Source organism: Bos javanicus, chromosome 20 (genome assembly GCF_032452875.1).
Source record: "Bos javanicus breed banteng chromosome 20, ARS-OSU_banteng_1.0, whole genome shotgun sequence".
NCBI lineage: Eukaryota > Metazoa > Chordata > Mammalia > Artiodactyla > Bovidae > Bos > Bos javanicus.
Window position 1 is genome coordinate 59,126,342 of NC_083887.1, and position 20,862 is coordinate 59,147,203.

The 20,862-nt window shown below is 39.3% G+C and overlaps 1 protein-coding gene across 2 annotated transcripts in view; it reads left to right on the forward strand.

The window, feature by feature from the left end:
• Positions 1-20,862, forward strand: part of DNAH5 (dynein axonemal heavy chain 5) — a 323,884-nt gene that overhangs the window by 237,622 nt on the left and 65,400 nt on the right. For both annotated transcript variants that reach the window (XM_061393864.1, XM_061393863.1), the window contains exons 58-63: positions 93-269; positions 6,279-6,482; positions 9,670-9,849; positions 13,486-13,623; positions 18,252-18,387; positions 19,369-19,685. In XM_061393864.1, the coding sequence (XP_061249848.1) occupies positions 93-269; positions 6,279-6,482; positions 9,670-9,849; positions 13,486-13,623; positions 18,252-18,387; positions 19,369-19,685 (1,152 nt within the window). The remainder of the gene's footprint in view (positions 1-92; positions 270-6,278; positions 6,483-9,669; positions 9,850-13,485; positions 13,624-18,251; positions 18,388-19,368; positions 19,686-20,862) is intronic.

A 20,862-nucleotide genomic window follows, 5' to 3' on the forward strand; every position in this document is an offset into this window, starting at 1 on the left:
TAAGTGGACAAAATCGACAAATCCAGGCAAAAATGTGCATTTTGAACTGGGTGATTTTTGATGTACTTTTTTTTGGTTTTATATTGAATTAGGTCTTAAAAGAAGTGACAATGAAAGCACAGGCTGCTGAAAAGGTCAAAGCTGAGGTCCAGAAGGTGAAGGACAAAGCCCAGGCCATTGTCGACAGCATCTCTAAAGATAAAGCCATTGCTGAGGAAAAACTGGAAGCAGCAAAGCCAGCATTAGAAGAAGCAGAAGCAGCCTTGCAGGTACATCTTTGTGATATAACAGATGTCATCTTCTAGGGCCTCGGAGGAAGATTAGGCAGAAAAGATGAATAACAACGAAGAAATGTTCTACTGCTTCAGACCAAAGCTCTCTTCACTGGAATGATTTCAAGTGGTATTTTCTGCTTGGAGATGTTATTTGCTTTTTTTAGATATTGCAGGTGGCACTTCACATATTACTTTCTCACTCACAAGTGATGGGCATTGCCATATAATAGGGGTCTGGGTGCCACCTTCTCATTTCAACTCTGTTACTAATAAGCTGTGTGATGTTGGAAAAGTCACGCAAAATTCCTAAAATAGTTTTGTCACTCATTCATTGAGGATGTTAGAGTAGGTTAGTAAGATACAGCTTTCTTTGAGTGTACATATAAATTATCCAAACAAAGGACTGCTGATCTAGTGCTACGCATTAAGATCAGGCTTTGATCAGGCTTCCAACACAATGCAATATGTGGCAATATCATAAATGATGAAATTAGAAATGAGGTTGGATTCTGGGAAAATATGTTGACTCTAGTGAAGTAGGCTATGTCTTCAAGGGCTGGCCCTTTTTGAGACTGGTCTAATTTGAGATGTTTTGGATTCAAGTCATTGTTTTTACTGTTTCGTCCCTGGTGGTCCAGTGGTTAACATTCTGGTCCAGTGGTTAACTTTCTGCACTTCCAATGCAGTGGGTGCGGTTCAATCCCTGGTTGGGAATAAAATCCTTAGTCTACTCATCTATTGTCTTATGTTATTGACTCTTGGCTTAGAAAGTGGCTGGAGAAATGGAACACTGCTGACCTGTCCATTGCTAATTCAAGTTATATAACCTCAATTGAACTTGCATCATAATGTGATGTAGTTATTATTTTTTGCTACCTATCTTATTTTCACACTTCCTGAAACACTTACAAATTTTTTTGATCCACGTGAAGTCTTTAAGCTTTCTGTCAGTATACAGTGTATTGTATAAGATAGTTTTTACTCTAGAGACAGTGAAGATGTTGCCTTCTTTTCTTTTCTTTCCAAAGTTTCACACTGTTCTTACAGGTGATGTATCTTTCCTTACTGTTTCTTCATTCCTTCTTGCACTGGCTAAGCTGTCCTCCTTAATCCATGAAGTCTTCCAGGGTCCTTAGCCTTTCAGATTGGTGGATACCTCATCTTCCCCAGTCCCACTTTTAAAAGACCAATTTATGAAGTTGTGATTGATATATAAAAAGCCGTACATATTTAATATGTATAGCTTTGTGAGTTTGGGATGAGTGCACACCTATGAAAACATCACCACCTTCAAGGCCACAGACACATCCATCAACTCTCAAAGTTTCCACCTGCTCCCTTTATTATTGTTTTTTTCCTTTAAAATTTATATTTATTTTTATTGGAGTGTAGTTGCTTTACAATTTGTGTTAGTTTCAATTTTACAGTAAAATGAATCAGCCATACGCTTACATATACACCTCCCCCTTTTGGACCTCCTTCCCATTTAGGTCACCACAGAGCATTAAGCAGAGCTCCCTGTGCTATACAGTAGGTTCTCACCAGTTATCTATGTATCAATAGTATATGTGTGTCAGTCCTAATCTCTCAATTCCTCCCACCCTTCCTTTCCCCCTTGGTATCCATATATTTGTTCCCTAGCTCTGTGTCTCTATTTCTGCTTTGCACATAAGATCACCTGTACCATTTTTTTAGATTCCACATATATGCATTAATATATGATCTTTGTGTTTCTTTTTCTGACTTACCTCACTCGTATATGACACTCCCTAGGTCCATTCGCATCTCTACAAATGACCTGGTGTCATTCCTTTTTATGGCTGAGTAGTATTCCACTGTATATGTGTACCATATCTTCTTTATCCATTTCTCTGTTGATAGACATTTAGGTAGCTCCCATGTCCTGGCTACTGCAAATAGTGCTATTATGAACATTGGAGTGCATGTATCTTTTTGATTATGATTTTTTCTGGCTTTGTGCCTAGTAGTGGGATTACTGGATCATAGGGTAAGTCTGTTTTTCTTATTGGTATTTTTTTTGATAAGAACACAACTTAAGATCTACCCATTAACAAATTTCAAGTATATAATAAAGTATTGATAACTGTGGGCACTGTGCTATAGAGTAGATCTCTAGAATTTATCTTGCATAACTAAAACTTTCTACCCTTTGACCATCACCTTCCATTTCCTTCTTCCTTCAGCCCCTGGCAACACCATTCTACTCTCTACTTCTATGAGTTTATTTGGGATTCCACATATAAATGAGATCATGCAGCATTTTTCTTTCATGTTTAGCTTATCTCCCTTGACAAAATATATTCCAGGTCCATCCATACTGTTGCAAATGGCAGAATTTCCATTATTGAAGCCTGAATAATATTCCATTGGATATAAATACCACATTTTCTTTATCCATTCATCCATCAATGGAGATTTACATTGCTTCCATGTCTTGGCCATTGTGAATAATACTGCAGCAAACATAAGGGTGCAGATATCTCTTTAAGATCCTGAACATATCCTCCCCCTGCCCATTTTAAGACACTCTGGCTCCACTGAGCGTCTTTGATCAATAGAGAGAAGACAAGGATAGTGTAAAGAAACTTCTAAACCTTTATTAGACTTGTGATACTAACAGCACGATAGGAACGGAGCTTGTGGCATCTCAGTTCTTACATCTCAGTCTACATTTTCATAAGATTTCAAAAGCCTGACATGTTTTTTAATATTATAAAATATTTTCCAGTATCCTCCTAATTTAGTACTCTCTACCACTATAATATTCAGCAACACCATCAATACAGAAATGTCTGGGAATAAGGGCAAGGTGATTGGGGTATGTAGGGGAACTTTTCAATAATTTCCTTCACTGGTTCTGTCTTCATTTTATTGCCTCCTTGTAAGTTTTGAAATCTGGTACTACCAATTCATACTAAGAAAATTCCAGGTACATTCAAACTCTGTCTTGGCATCAGCCATGTAAACCTACAAAACAAATAAAAAACAGCAAAGAATGTGTCAATTCTTATCCCAATGCTAATCTGACCTGACTGCACACACACTCACATACACACACACATATGTAGTAGTCATATTTCTTTGCCTGTAGAAGAAAGAGAAATCTAATATTTAGCTGAAATAGGTTGAACTTCAGCTATACCCCCACCCCCAATTCATTTTACATGGATCCCCAACATAATTGAGTCCAAGTATGTTTGAGATTTCCCCCTTTTAAAGCTAAAGGGAAAATAAACAGATAGGACCTAATCAAACTTATAAGCCTTTGCATCACAAAGGAAACCATAAACAAAATGAAAAGACAGCCCACAGTGAGAAAATATTTGCAAACGATGAGACCAATAAAGGGTTAATTTCCAAAATATACAAACAACTCATATAACTCAATTAAAAAAAAAAAAACCCAACCAAAAAGTGAGCACAAGATCTAAATAGACATTTCTCCAAAGAAGACATACAAATGGCCAACAGACACATGGAAAGATGCTCAACATTACTAATTATTAGAGAAATTAAATCAAAACTGCAATGAGATATCATTTCACACCAGTCAGAATGGCCATCAGCAAAAAGTCTTACAAATAATAAATGCTGGAGAGGGTGTGGGAAAAAAGGAGCCCTCCCACACTGTCGGTGAAAATGTAAACTGGTACAGCTTCTATGGAGAACAATGTGAAGGTCCCTTAGGCATTAACAACAGAGCTACCATGTGGTCCCGCAGTCTCACTTCTGGGCATATATCCAGAGAAAACTATCATTTGAAAGGATACATGCATCTCAGTTTTCACTGAAGCACTATTTACAATAGCCAAGACATGGGAGCGACCTAAATGTCCATCAACACATAAGTGGATAAAAAAGATGTGGTACATATATACAGTGGACCATTTCTCAGCCATGAAAAAATGAAATATGTTATTTGCAGCAACATGGATGGACCTCCCTAGAGATTATCATATTAAGTGAAGTAAGTTGTAAGGAGAAAGGCAAATACCGAATGGTATCACTTATATATGGATACAAAGGAACTTATCTATGAAGCAGAAATAGAACAGAGAACAGACTTGTGGTTGCTAAAGTGCTGGGGGAAGGGTTGGATTGGGAGTTTAGGGTTAGAAGATGCAAACTATTGTGTGTGTGTGTGTATATATATATATATGAATCACTATACACCTGAAACTAATACATTGTAAATCAACTATACTTTGATAAAATAAATTTTAAAACAAACAAACATGCTTGGGGCTGGTGCACTGGGACGACCCAGAGGGATGGTACAGGGAGGGAGGAGGGAGGAGGGTTCAGGATGGGGAACACGTGTATACCTGTGGCGGATTCATGTTGATATATGGCAAAACCAATACAATATTGTAAAGTTAAAAAATAAAATTAAAAAACAAACAAAAAGCTAAAGTTAAATAAGCATGCCAGACCCTTTTATATCCACTTTAATTTGATGCTGCTTTCCCTATTGGCAGCTATTATGTTTCCCTCCTTTCTCTTTTATAGCCAAATATCTCAAATGAAGGTCTGTCTGCTATTTCCAGTTTTTTTTTTTTTTTAACCTCAAATTCCCCTTCACTTCCAGCTGTCTAGAATTCACAAATGCTAGTGTATTGAAACAGTCCTTTTCAAAGTAGATAGTTACCTTTCTAATTACCAGGTTCAGTGGTTTTCTTTTCTTCTTATTTTCCCCAAAATTCTCAGAGAAAAGATCATTAGCTTTGATATGAAGTTCATGGGGTACCTTCCTTTGACAGGAGGGTTGCAAATGGAAATCAGATGAAAGGTCTCCAAGGCCTAGAAGGAATGAAGGTGCAGTATGTCCTAGAAATAGGACAGTATCAGATGCTTATTTTTGTGTTTCCAATGCTTATTCCATTGATAGAACTGATAGAACACTTATTATCGACCACAACACGTCTATGTGACTGTTAAGTACTTTACTGTATAAGAACCTTTGTATGGAACAGAACTTTTCTAAGAGCTTAGTGAAATTCCTGTTGCTCATGTTCCATCATCTAAAGGTCAGTTTCCAGCTAAGAAACCTCTAATTATGCAACTGGCAGCCCTGCGGCTACCCACTGATGTCGGTCCAAGGTGACGAGCTGTAAGAGAGTCAGATTCTTGACCTACATAACTAATGAGTAAAAAGAGCACTGCAAGTCCTGGACTTTCCCTGGTTGAGAATCGCTGGAATCTACTGTAGAGCTGATGATTCTTTTCCTTTCAGATCTGCTTCCTTTTCTGACACTGAGTGGCTGTTATAATTTTAGAGAAGTCACGGCTCCTTATCAGAGGGCGAACATGTCTCTCACTGTGTCTCCTCTGGCTGTCACTTTGCATTGTAAAAATTTGAACTTGTGGGGATGTGTGTTTCTTTGGGATTAAATATGCTTCTAGCCCTCATGACTGCATCAAACTTAAAAATGCTTGCGCTCCTCTGTTGAAGTACAGTAAGTCCCCTACATATATATGAATGTTTTAAGTTGTGAACTTTCAAAGATGCGAACGTGGATTCTATCAGTGTCAGGCATGAGTGAAACCCCGACATGCCCTCCGTCTCCTATTGCTGACGATCCTTCAGCTCTACCATCTCCCACCCCTTCTCCCTCCTCTAGTCAGTGACACTTCTTGCCTATTCACTCTATGCCAGCCCCTGTGTGCCAGCTGCTGTCCTGTTACTACTGTACCTTTCAAGGTACTGTGTACTGCAGGATTAAAAGTGTTTTGTATCTGTTTGCTTTTTATGTATTATTTGTGGGAAAAGTATTATAAACCTATTACAGTACAGTACTATGTCACTGACTGGGTACCCAGGCTAACTTTGTTGGACTTACAAACAAATTGGACTTACAGATGTGCTCACAGAATGGAACTTGCTCATAGGTAGGGGACTTCCTATAGCAGTCTTTGGAGAGTAAATGTTTGTTTCCACTTTTCCTGTCTCAAGACTGGATGATAACCTCCTCTCCTCCCCAGACCATCAAGCCTTCCGACATCGCTACTGTCCGCACGCTAGGCCGACCCCCTCATCTCATCATGAGGATCATGGATTGTGTGCTGCTGCTGTTTCAGAGGAAAGTCAATGCAGTGAAAATTGATCTGGAGAAAAGCTGCACAGTTCCTTCCTGGCAGGAATCTTTAAAACTGATGACAGCAGGGAACTTTCTACAGAATTTGCAGGTTGGTAGTTCGGTAATGATGGGCTAAGAGGGGACTCAGATTTCATTGGAGTGTCTGGATCCTTTAACAGAAAATGAATTTGCATGCATATTTTTTAACTTACTGTTTTTCATCTTTATTGGGGTATAACTGATAAATAAAAATGTATTATAATGAAGATGTATGACTTGATGTTTTGATGTTTGTATTGATACATTGTGAAATGCTTTCACCATAGTCCATCCATTTGTTGTTGTTCAGTCACTCAGTCATGTCTGACTCTTTGTGACCTCATGGACTGCAGCACACCAAGTTTCCCTGTCCTTCACTATCTCCTGGAGTTGCTCAGACTCATGACCATTGAGTTGATGATGCCATTCAACTATCTCATCCTCTGGGTTTAATCCATCCATTAAATCCAATAAATATCTAATTAAATATCTATCACCTCACATAGTTATCATTTTTCCTTTTTTTTTTGGTGGTTAGAACACTTAAGATCTAGTCTCCCAGCAAATTTCAAGTATATAATACAGTATTGTTCACTATATTCACATGGCTGTGCATTAGGTCCCCAGCACCTTCTCATCTTGTATAACTGACACTTTGACCCTTGGCCTTTGACCAGCATCTTCCCCTTTCTCCTCCCCAAGTCCCTAGCTACCACCATTCTACTCTGCTTCTGTGAGTCTGACTATTTTAAATTCCACGTATAAGTGATAACAGGCAGTATTTGTCTTTCTCTGTCTGACTTATTTCACTTAGCATATGCCCTCCAGATCTGTCCATGTTGTTATAAATGGCAGAATTCCCTTCTTTTTTAAATCTGAGTAATATTCTTCATCAGAGAAGGCAATGGCACCCCACTCCAGTACTCTTGCCTGGAAAATCCCATGGACCAAGGAGCCTGGTGGGCTGCAGTCCATGGGATCGCTAAGAGTCGGACACGACTGATTGACTTTACTTTCACTTTTCACTTTCATGCATTGGAGAAGGAAATAGCACCCCACTCCAGTGTTCTTGCCTGGAGAATCCCAGGGACGGGGAGCCTGGTGGGCTGCTGTCTATGGGGTCTCACAGAGTCGGACACGACTGAAGTGACTTAGCAGCAATATTCTTCATATATATTTAAAATTTGTATTTAAGTATCTCCTCAGAGTAGAAGTTTCTCTTTCAAATATAACATTATAAGCATTAGAGCTTTAGAGTTTCTTTATATGTAAAATATGAGTAATTTGTCATCTGTATGTTTGCAAATATCTTCTTTCACTCTCTGCCTTAGTTGTTCATTCCAGTAATTGTGTCTTTCAGTAAGCAGATGTTCTTGTTTAGTATAGTCCGGTTTATCAATATTTTCCTTAATAGTGCTTTCTGTGTTCTGTTTAGTAAATCTTTGCCTGTCTCTAGGGTAGAATAAATGCACCTATCTTTTCTTCTGAAAGTTTTGTTGTTTTATCTTTAATATTTAGATCTTGAGACAACTGATTGGGATTCCCAAGCCCCATCCATACCCTACACAGTAACTTCAGCACTGTCTTTCATTCAGTTTTTATTTTTAAAATTTTTTCATAGTTTCTTTTTAAAATTTTAATTTTTATTGAAAGATAATTACTTTATAATATTATGATGATTTCTGCCATACATCAACATGAATCAGCAATAGGTATACATATATCACTTCCCTCTTAAATCTCCCTACCACCTCCCTCCCCATCCCACCCCCCTAAGTTGTCACAGAGCACCAGCTTTGGGTTCCCTGTGTCATACAGTAGATTACCACTGTCTATCTATGGTAATATATATGCTTCAATGCTACTCTCTCAAATCATCCCACCTTCTCTCTCCCTACTGTGTTCAAAAGTCTGTAGATAGGTTCATCAGGATCATCTTTGTAGATTCCGTATATATATATGCTAAAATGCAGTATTTGTCTTTCTCTTTCTAACTTACTTCACTTTGTATAATAGGCTCTAGGTTCGTCCACCTCATTAGAACCGACTCAGATGCATTCCTTTTTATAGCTGAGAAATATTCCACTGTGTACACGTACCACACTTCTTTATCCATTTATCTGTTGGTTAACATCTAGGTTTCTTCCATGTCCTAACTGCTGTGAACAGTGCTGCTGTGAACACTGGGGTGTATGTCTTTTTCAGTTTTGTGCAGTTTTTAATTCAGTGTTGCCCATGTGGCTACTGTGGCCAGAGCATCTTGTGGGGCCTTTTGCAGCAGCTCTAACAAGAAGTAGCTTCTGAAACCAGTGGGTTATACAGACTTGTTTCAGATAATTGAAATATGAGCCTCTGAGATGTAAGTGCCCTGTGAAGGAATAGCATGCTATTTGGGTGGAGAGTGGGTGGCGATTAATCTGATTATGAGTGTGTGAAGAGCAGTGGTGGTAGGGGGTGGGGCTCAAAAAATACTCACCGAAAAACGTGGCAGTGGCATCAGACTTGCCTTATATACCTGCTGCAGAGCCACTGTTCTTGGAAGCTACTTTGCTATTTGCCTTCTGTCACCACCATCCTTCCACTGCTCCCAAATATTCTTCTGGCTTCACTATTTTTTAAGTCTCACAAAAGAAACTTGGATTTTTAAGGAGGTCTGAATAAAGGTGAGTTTTGCTCTGTGCTAGGTATGTTCTGTGCAGACTTATTTCTATGAATTATTTAGGTGCTACATTTCTTTCTACTTGGAAAACATTTAATTATCTTCATTGAGATGATCAAACACCATTTTTAAAAGGTCCAATTCCTCTGATTGGTCAGTCTTCTCTTTTAATGCAAGAAGGCACTCTTAATCCATTTCTGTTACTATTTTAAAATTTTATCCCTCCAGAAGAGAAAAGTTCTCTCATAATCTTGATAGTTCAGTGATTAAAAATTAATTCATCACCCTGAAGGCTTAATGTCCAACTGATTTTCGTCACATTTCAGGTGAGTTTAATAGAACCTCTCTTTGAATGTGTTAAGCATTCGGTTGCTGCTAAATGCTAAATATTTATGTCTAAATATATACACTTTACATATCTACTTTATTTGCAATGCTAAATATATGTATCATTTTATTTGCCTAATATCCTGAAAAATCGACAAGATATTTATCCATTCTTGGATTTAACCGTTTGTTTCAATGGTATCATGAGCGTAATGTGATTATGACTTAATGGACAAAAGCATTTTAACTATTTCACTCCATTCTTCCACAGCAATTCCCGAAAGACACAATCAATGAAGAAGTGATAGAATTTTTGAATCCTTACTTTGAAATGGCAGACTACAACATTGAAACCGCTAAACGAGTGTGTGGGAATGTAGCGGGTCTTTGTTCCTGGACCAAGGCCATGGCTTCCTTCTTTTCCATCAACAGAGAGGTGTTGCCTCTGAAGGTAAGCTTCCTTGGTGGGGCTTCAGGATGTGTGCCAGCAGGGGGTCTCTGGGTCAACAGGGCTTGTCTTTCCTGCAGCAAAGGAGTCTTAGGTGTTATTAGTCTCAAGTCTATGATAAGAGCTGGTACTGGACTGGCCAAGCATAGCATGTTTCTTTCTTCTCTGTAATCCTCCTGCCACTGGAATTGTATGGGCCTTAAGCATGGACTCTACAAGAATACTAAGTCCACTGTGGGCTGCTGGACATTTCCCCTCCGCCCCCCGACAGTGTTAACTTGAGAAAAAGAAACACAGAAAACTATAGCATAGGATCCACCAGTAATGTCCAAGAGCTCTTGCCAGGAAGTCCTATGAATGAGGCAGGGTGGACACAGTCACTGGTGGCTGGACTTGTCTTCAGAGGTGACATAGTATTCCCTCTCCCTTTGACCCTCAGGAAAGAGACTGACTAGCATCCTTTATTTAATGTGGGCTGACAATATGCCACTGTTTCTTTCTGAGTTATTGAATTTCTCAGCTTTATTTGTCCATGTCTCCACACCATTCAGTGAGTCTTTAGCAGATGGAGAGGCAAGTACATGTTTTGAGAATAAAATATTAATGCCTCAAAAATTACACCTAATGGTTTGGTTGATTATTTTGCTTTCGTATAAGTCTGATATCTTTCAACCATCAACTAAAATCCTCTTATCCTTACAAACTACATGAGGAACTTAATAATCATGCTAAAAATAATCAAGAATAAAAAGAAGATAGGGAGAGAGTTTCAAGTTCCATTTTATGTTCTCATTATTACCATACCCGGAGCATTTAGTCAGTGGGGAGTCTCTGGAGGTCTTAGGGGAACTTAAAACAGAAGGGATTCATTTGGCTTAGAGATTTTTAGAGCAAATAGTTGAAGTCATGCTGTCAGGTACTATGGATTCAGGACCATTGAAGACTCCAGTTGGCTATTTTGATACTGACTGAACCACTGAGTCCAGTGAAAAGTATAGGGCATCCTTTGCAAAATTTTCCAGTGGGTAAGCATACATAAGTGTCTCCAAGGGAATTACACTTGAATTCACAAGGGGAGTTTTTATTTTGTTGTAATTACTTGAAATAAAATGAGTTAAAATCAGTACAAAATAATGGACATTCTAAACAAGGCTTATGCAAGAACAACATCTCCTCCATTACGTTTGGTACAAGTCAGGCTCCATCCAGCCCCAGGACAACGTACGTCCTGCAGTAGGATGTGAAGGGAACACCAGGCGGGGACCTTCTAGTTGTCCCTGGAACCTATGCTTCCCTTCTGAGAAGCCTGTTCTGGGGGTGCCCTCCTGTGCTCTTAGTAGCATCCAGCGTCTGGAAGTCTCTAGTTTGTCAGGTCCCTCCTAATTGCCATTGTCATAAAAATAAACATAGTTACATAGATCCCACATGTTCATTGCATAGACAGAAGTAGAAGACCAAGAAAGTGCAGTCTCATTGGGCAACTGTGCTCAGTATATTAAGAAATACAGACCAAAGGGTCTAACTTCACTGATTTCTGAAGGGGTTTCTCTCGTTTCCCAAGTGAAGAGTTTGAGGACACTCCTTTGACTCCAGTGGGGATCTCTTTACCACTCATTAGTGATGGCGACACTGAGGGACTCTTCTTTCATCTTACAATTCCTCTAGACAGGCCGAGTGACTTCTAATACTGGATAAACTTAAACAAATATTGATGACAAGAATTTCAATTTAAATTCTATTCAATTTCATTCTAATAAGATTTCTCCTTAGAAACTCTGTGAAAACTAGTAAATATGACTTCACATAAGCAGAACATTACAACAGTAGAGCCTTAAATATTGAACACAGATAATAACACTATTATTTATGGAGGGACTTCCCTGGTGACCCAGTGGTTAAGATTTTGCCTTCCAGTGCAGGAGTGTGAGCTCCATCCCTGCTCAGGGAGCAGAGATCCCACATGCCTTGATGCCAAAAAACCAAAACATAAAACAGAAGCTATGTTGTAGCAAATTCAATGAAGACTTTAAAAATGGCCCATATCAAAAAGATCTTTAGAAGAGTGATATTAATATATTATTATCTATTAAACTTTTATTATAGACCAGGTCCCAGACTTGGGTTTTTACATGCTATCATATTTAATATGCACACAACACACTCTCATAAATCTTAGCAGGTAGTTTTTCAATATCTTAATGGAGAAACTGAGGCTCATAGAGTTTAAGTAATCTTAATAGAGTCCTACAGCTCCTAATGTGAGCAGTTGGATTTGAAAGATTTTTATACCCTTTGGTTATATCTTTTGAATACTTCATTAAAAAGATTATTATTTTTTTTTTCTGAGGAAAGTCCTTGAAAATATCCAAAGTTTGGGGGACTGTGATACCTTGGCATTAGTGGGTGGCTTTATAGTAAGTTGACAGAGTAGCATTGCTGTTCCTCCTTGTTTAAGTCATGGCAACAGATTCTTCTTAGAGCAGAGATGAAGACAAATGTTCCAAGAGTCAGAATATTTGTAAACTGTAATTTTTAAGCCATGCGTTTGCTGTCATTGTCTCTAGTCATGGAACTAGATATTCCTTTAAAGAATTATTCTGCCAAAATTTGGGAACCTGGGGTTATCAGATAAGAAAATAACTTATCTCAAAAGAATATTTTTAAGATAATCTTTTCTTCTCAAACACTTCAGAAATAATATCATGCTGGTATTGGGTTTCCCCATTAAAGTCAGTTTTGCCATTTTAAAAACTTAAAAGAGGGAATTTAGGTTTCAAATTTTTTTCAAAAAAATTTAAATTCCTGTAAGCACATACTATTTTCTACATCACCTTTTCCAAATATTGCTTTTTTTCCCCCCAATATTGCTTTTGATTATGTCTTTTGAGTCTAATTTAGCTTCCTTAAAACAAATATTTTTATTTGGTCACAGCTCAAGTATCAATTCTTTACTTGAAAGCAAGTAATATATGAGAATTACAGGAATACCGTCAAGTCCATCTCTACCCACGAAAACCTAGATCTTTATATTCAGTGATTAATTATGTTTCATTCTTTGTCTTGTTTTAACATCTTCATTAACAGTGATGAGCTCTCCTTGGCAAATGAGAGCTAAATATTCTAAATATTAAATTTAGCTAAATATTCTAAATATTCAACTTTTCCCCTACAACTCAATATTAAAATAATCTGCAATTTGCCTTTATGCATTTCCTATTACAGCATTCGAATTTAGGGACTGGCAAACTATGGTCCGCAGGCCAAAGCTAACCCACCACCTGTATTTGTACAGCTCATAGAATTTTAAATTAAGTACTTAAACAAAAGTCTTGATTTTGCATCTTGTCCCCCAAAGCCAGAAATATTTACTATCTGGAGTTTTATGAAAAAGTTTGCTGACTCTCTCTTAATGATTTATAATCGTCTGCTTACAAACATGTCAATTCCACATGAAGACTTGGCCTTGATAATGTAATTTGAGAAGACTCTCAAAGGACAAAGAAAAGGTGCAGCATGGACTTCCCTGAGTTCTCAGATGCGGCATGCTGGATGGTGCAGCATGGACTTCCCTGAGTTCTCAGATGCGACTGGATGTCTGGGTTGCTGCCTGTCCCTTCATGCTGTGTGTGTCTTGTACAGGCCAACCTGGTGGTGCAGGAGAACCGCTACATGTTGGCCATGCAGGATCTGCAGAAGGCCCAGGCAGAGCTGGATGACAAGCAAGCCGAGCTGGATGTGGTGCAGGCTGAGTATGAGCAGGCCATGACCGAAAAGCAGGTGACTGTCCTCTGACACTGTGGTCAGCCCTTCGTTCCTTCCTGCTTTCTCTCTCTAAGGGTTTGATTGCCAGCAGGGATTCATTTAAGTGATGCGCAGTACATGTGTACATACATACATACACACATAGACACACAGCACATGCGCCTTCATCAAGTCCTGGAGTTTGTTTCTAGCAGACACCAAGGACCTTCGGTGAGAGGTCAGGATATTCAGCCAAAACAGAAGTCACTCCTGGAACACGGATGTTCTGGGTTTTCTTGTATATTGTGACGAAAGCAGCATCTTGTGCAGCATTTTTGATATGTTTTTCAAATCACATCCTCCCACTTTATCTCATTTAATCTTTAAACAATCTCTCAAGGTAGGCAGGGTAGATATTTTTACTTTATTTTCATTTTAAAGAAAGGAACTTAGGGGACTTCCATGGCGGTCCAATGGTTAAGACTTTGTGCTTCCAATACAAGGAGTGTGGGTTCAATCCCTGGTCAGGGAGTTAAGATCCCACATGGTGCAGCAAAAAAATTAAAACAAAATGAAAATTATAAAAACAATAAGGAAAGGAACTTAGGTCCAGAAAGGACAAGAGAAGGGCTGTTGAGCATAGGCATTGATCCTAGGACTAGATTAGATCTTGATCATCTGATGTCTTTACAGGCCTCTCTGCTGGACCAACCTGACCACATGGCTGTATCCCAGTCACAGAGACCACCCACAGCCTTCTCAACCTCTGCATGTTTTGCAGCTTTCAGTTCAGTTCAGTTCAGTTGCTCAGTCCTGTCTGACTCTTTGTGACCCCATGAATCGCAGCACGCCAGGCCTCCCTGTCCATCACCAACTCCCAGAGTTCACTCAGACTCACGTCTGTCGAGTCAGTGATGCCATCCAGCCATCTCATCCTCTGTCGTCCCCTTCTCCTCCTGCCCCCAATCCCTCCCAGCATCAGAGTCTTTTCCAATGAGTCAACTCTTCGCATGAGGTGGCCAAAGTACTGGAGTTTCAGCTTTAGCATCATTCCTTCCAAAGAAATCCCAGGGCTGATCTCCTTTAGAATGGACTGGTTGGATCTTCTTGCAGTCCAAGGGACTCTCAAGAGTCTTCTCCAACACCACAGTTCAAAAGCATCAATTCTTCGGTGCTCAGCCTTCTTCATAGTCCAACTCTGTCATCCATACATTTAGCACTCTTCAAAATCAAGGTTTGTATATTTCCTCTCCACTGAGCAGCAAGCTCTTTCATTAATTTATATTAACTCCAGTTCCACTGGGGCCTCCTTCATTCTGGAAATCAAGGCAGATGTAACATAAACCTAATGTAGCTTAAGCTTCATTTTTCCTCACTTGCACAGGCCCCATAAATGCTGAGTTTACTGGGAGCCATGGAGAGGTCTATGGGGAGAGTATTTTATTCAGATAAAATACCTGGAGATCCCAGGGGAAAGGGACCTGAATTCTTCACCATCAGGACTTTGTAGTGCTTTTTCCCTGCTGATTCTCATTACATGTTCACTTGGCTGTTTTGTATTTGCAAAAATTCTTTAATGATTTTCTTAAAGTGATCCCCAGATTATGTAAGCATCTGTCCTCACAAAATCTCTATCTGCCTCCGATAAAGCCTACATTTGGAAAACAAGATCTAGATTCTCCCTGTGCTTTCCTTGATGATTTATTTTAGAACCTTTGCTGCGTCTCAGTTGTCACTTGGCTGGATTGAGGTTCCTGCTCTGTTGGTCTGTCCCTTTACAGAGTCCCAATGAGCGAATTTAGATAAACATCAGTTGCACAGTGTGCAAGATGTGTGGTATTCTCTGTTAAAGATAAGTCTCCTGAAAGCAAAATAAGAGCTTTATGGAAATTTTGGAGAAGTAATTATGTATCATCATTTGGATTTATTACTTATGGTCTATGGAATTCACTTATAATATCAAGAGAAAATTCACTTTGAGTTTGAAAGACTACTTTAGAAACTATGAAGAAGGCCTGTTAATTTCTAACATTTGTACACTCACATTGGAAAGCACTGCTACATGTAGTAAACATGTGTTACAGCCTCATTTTATTATCTTTCAGTTTTAACAATTTTGCATTAGTTCACTCAAGCTCTTTTGTTTTCGAGTATCTGTTATTTGTTAGGTGAGCAATTATAAGGACCATGTAAGTACAGCTACTATAAAGGTATGGCTTTAACTTAAAAATTTGAATTTCAACAAATGTCACGTATTTTTCATTAAGAAAACAAAATCCAGCCATGTGCTGGCCTGCCCACAACAGGTTGGCGTGAAGTTGACCTTTAGTTATGGTGTTGCTTCTTCCTCCATGGGGCTCCATGAGAGTCCAGGGTTACAGACTACAGGGAGGCAGGGGAGGGTTTCAAGTCTTCGGTCCATGGTCACGACTGTGACCTCATTACCCAGGTGTGCAGTCCCTGGAGGAGTGTGTGTCTTGCTGCTCTGTGCACAGGGCAGGGCTTTGTGGAGGGCCCACTTCCCCAGGAATCTGGTCACATTCTAGGGCATTGGGAAAGAGAGAGCCAGGAGTACTACCCATGGAAGCCAAGGAATTCTGCACCCTCCCCCCGCCAGGCTCAGAGGGAAAATTCATTTTTCACTCCTGTCTGCTCCCATCCCCGATTTCGCAATCCCCTCTGAGGAGCCTGGGCTTCCAGAAAGCAACAGCCGGGAGGGGAGAGGTTGGCCAGTTTATATTCAGCCACACAGAAGTGGGGATGGGGAACTTAGGGAGGATAACAATATTAAAAATCTTTCATATGAAAAGTTTGTTTTAAAGGTAAACAGATATAAATAAGGGCTTTTCTGGTGGCTCAGTGATAAAGAACCCACCTTCCTAATGCAGGAGATGTGGGTTTGATCCCTGATTCTGGAAGATCCTCTGGAGGAGGGCATGGCATCCCACACCAGTATTCTTGCTTGAAGAATCCCATGGACAGAGGAGCCTGGAGGGCTACAGTCCATGGGGTTGCAAACAGTTGGACACAACTGAGTGACTAAACAACAATAACAAGAAAACAATGATGTCATATGATACTTCCAGCTGACATCTTTTGTTTTGGGGAGATACAAACAAATATGGATGGTGTACAGGTGTGGGTGCACCTCTCAGCTGGGCTTTTGGGTTTTCTGCATTAATTCTAGTGGGAAGGAAAACTGAGCAGACTAGAACAAACTGGAACAAGTATCTTGTTTCTGAAAAACACGGTATTATGCTATTATTACAAAAGCAATTTGTGTTTCTTTATAAAAAATACACATAGGTAACCCTGGTGATAAAGCCTAAAAATATCTTGCTCTTTATCATTTTGTATCTACACATATGTCTGATTTACATATATTTTAAATTCATGTAAAACTGTAACAGATCATTCAGTACATACTGCTTTATAAATGAAATTTAACTAATGATTATTTTTCATAATGATTATATTTTAATGGCTTTAGAGTATTCTTATTCACAATATACCATAAAGTATATAAATAATCCTCTATTGTTAGACATTTAGCATATGTGTATGCCATATATATTATATAAATGTGTGAATATTATATGAACTCCCAGTAACTTGTCATATAGCTAAATCTTTATCCATATCCATTATTGTTTCATAAATATACATTTTTACAGGTAGAATTAACAGCTGTCTCTTCAATATTGAGAAACTGAACCATTTGCTTTTTTTTCCCTTAAAATTTTTTTAAAGAATTTTTATAGTGTTGTGTTGGTTTCTGCCGTTTAACGTCACAAATCAGCCATAATTACATATATGGAGCCATTTGTTTTTAAGAACAAAGCTCTGAGGGGCAACAGTGTGTGGCTGTTGCTGTGAAGTCACTTCAGTTGTGTCCGACTCTCTGTGACCCCCGTGGGCTGTAGCCCACCAGGCTCCTCTGTCCATAGGATTTTCTAGGCAGGAATACCGGAGTGGGGTGCCGTTTCCTTTTCCCGGGGATCCTCCTGACCCAGGGTTTGAACCCAGGTCTCCTGTCTGGCAGGCAGACTCTTTACCACTGAGCCCCCTGGGAAGCCCAACAGTGTGTGGAAGTCTAGTTAGAGGTCTTTTATTGACACAAGAGCAACAGGTAGGGGGCTGCTGAGTTAATGCGGCTGGAGTTTGTGAATGAGCTTCAGGACTCCACAACCTCAAGACAATCTAGAGTTTCACCTGAAATCAAAGGAGATATGGAGTTAGACAAAGCAATAGTGATGCTAGAACTTTAACATGCGAACCATCATTTCTCGTTTTAAAGTGGGGATATGCGTGTCTTTACATTTTGCTGTGCTCTGTGATATTAGCATGTGTGCGTATATTTTATTTGTAATTTTTGATAGGAAAATCGTCAATGATGCAAATTTTCATTATATCTCAGTTTATGAAAATCTGGGGAGGGTCTGCCCATTGGCTTAGGACCCCTCCTGAGGAATCCCTCTATGTTCCATAAATAGGGCTTAAGACACAGGCTGGACTGACCCAGACACATAGAAACGGAAGTTAATGCTTCCTGTGAAATAAATGGCTCACGTTTCTCACAAAGGCGTATAACATATAATGTTTTAGAATTATGTTTTTGAGCTGCAGGCTCTATTTTTCTGAAAAAAGGCTTTCTTCTTGTTTAGACCTTGCTTGAAGATGCAGAGAGGTGCAGACATAAGATGCAGGCTGCTTCTGCACTGATCGGAGGCTTGGCAGGAGAAAAAGAAAGATGGACAGAGCAAAGTAAAGAGTTTGCAGCACAAACTAAAAGACTTGTAGGTATGTAAGTCCCTTTATTAGCTTCCCAGGTGGCTCAGCAGTAAAGAATCCACCTTCGATGCAGGAGACTCAGTTTTGATCCCTGGGTTGGGAAGATCTCCTCGAGGAGGAAATGACAACCCACTCCAGTATTTTTGCCTGAAGAATGCCATGGGCAGAGGAGCCTGGCAGGCTACACAGTCCATGGAGTTGCAGAGTCGGACAGGACTGAGTGATTAAGCACACACACACAAATCCCTTTATTAATGGGATTATGTGTTGACTGTGATAGGGAGTGAGCAGACAAGCTTTAATCAGAATATACATCAACACTCCATTACTTCAAATTCCTCTGTGCGTGTGTGTGTGCACCCAGCTGTTTCAAAAGGATGAATGTTGGTCTGGCATTTAGGCAACCTGTCTTAGATAATGTGTTAGTCACTCAGTCATGTCCGACTCTTTACAACTCCATGGACTGTAACCCACCAGGCTCCTCTGTCCATGAAATTCTCTAGGCAAGAATACTGTGAGTTGCCATTTCCTTCCCAGGGGAATCTTCCTTACTCAGAGACTGAACCTGGGTCTCCTGCATTGCAGGCAGATTTTTTACTGTCTGAGCCACCAGGGAGGCCCATTCATGACCTTTAAACTCTTATTATCAGGTCATTTTTGAATTCTCCTATGAGTGAATGACCATATAGATCAAGGTCATTTAGAATGGAGGCTGTGTCTTCTGAGGTTAGAAGTCATCCTCTCATATTCAGTAAGATCAACATAATCCAGTGCTTGACTATCAGCAGTTATTACTTGTGGGCCATGTGGACTCTTTTCACAGTGAACTGAACTACTGCTTATTCACAAGACACAGCAACTTGTGGTTGCAATTTGGTTTCTGAAATTTAATTCAAAAGAATGATTGTCCTTTTTTTTTGCCACTTATATTCTGCAGAATTACAAGGCTGTTCATAAAGTGTTTCAGTGGTGTTTTGTTTTTTGTTTTAGGGGATGTGTTGTTGGCTACAGCTTTTCTATCTTATTCTGGTCCCTTTAATCAAGAATTTCGCAATCTGCTGTTAAATGACTGGCAGAAGGAAATGAAAGCCCGGGAAATTCCATTTGGAGACAATCTAAACCTCAATGAGATGTTGATTGATGCTCCTACCATTAGTGAGTGGAACCTCCAAGGCCTGCCCAATGATGACCTGTCTGTTCAGAATGGAATTATTGTCACAAAAGCATCTCGCTATCCTTTGCTAATTGACCCACAGACTCAAGGCAAGATCTGGATTAAAAATAAAGAAAACCAGAATGAACTCCAGGTAATCTTTGTTTGAATATAAATGGGCTTCCCTGGTGGCTCATAACCTAAAGAATCTGCCTGCAATGCAGGAGACCTAGATAGAACCCTGGGTTGGAAAGATCCCCTGCAGGAGGGCAGGGCAACCCACTCCAGTATCTTGCCTAGAGAGTCCCATGGACAGAGGAGCCTGGTGGGCTACAGTCCATTGAGTCACAAGAGTCGGGCATAACTGAGCTACTAAGCACACGCATGAAACGTGCTTACTAAGCACACGCATGAAACGTGCTACTAAGCAATTTCATTGCCCCAGGTAAACAGTATCTGAGAATTATTTCATATTTAGTATAAACAGTATCTGAGAATTATTTCATATTTCATATTTGTTATTAACATTTAGATATTAATATTTATAAAAGAGTATCTAAAAATTGCATTATTTGGATTCTTGTTTATCTCTCCTAATGCTGTCCATTAAAGGGTTCAGACTCCCTTCTGTTAGGGCCTAAGGCTCTCCTTGATAAACAGAGCAGGGCAGAGCTATGTCACACTAGGTGTGCGGCAAATAAAGACACTCTATAGTTATTCCGTGATTATTTGTCACAAATGTGGTGGTAGTGGGGAAAGGCAGTATTGTCACACAGAGCTTTTACCTGCTTCCTAGTAAAAGGAAATGATGCCGTCAAATGCTCTGGAGATTCTTTAGAAAACTGAAAATAGAGCTACCATATGATCCTACAATCCCACTCTTGGGCATATATCTGGGGAAAACCATAATTCAAAAAGATACATACATTCCAGTGTTCATAGCACTACTTACAATAGCCCAGGCATGGAAGCAACCTAAATGTCCATGAAATGGATAGAGAAGGTATGGTATATTTGTACAATGGAATATTACTCAGCCATACAGAAGAATGAAGTAGTATCTTTCACAGCAACAGGGATGGACCTAGAGATTATCATACAAAGTGAAGTAAGCTAGACAAAGACAAATATTATATGTCACTTATATGTATGAGTAGAATCTTAAAAAATGATATAAACAAACTTATATACAAAATATAAATAGAGCCACAGACATAGAAAACAAACTTACGGTTACCAAAGGGGAAAGGTGATGGAGGAGGGATAATTTAGAAGTTTAGGATTAACATAAATGCACTACTATATATAAAATAGATAACCAACAAGGACTT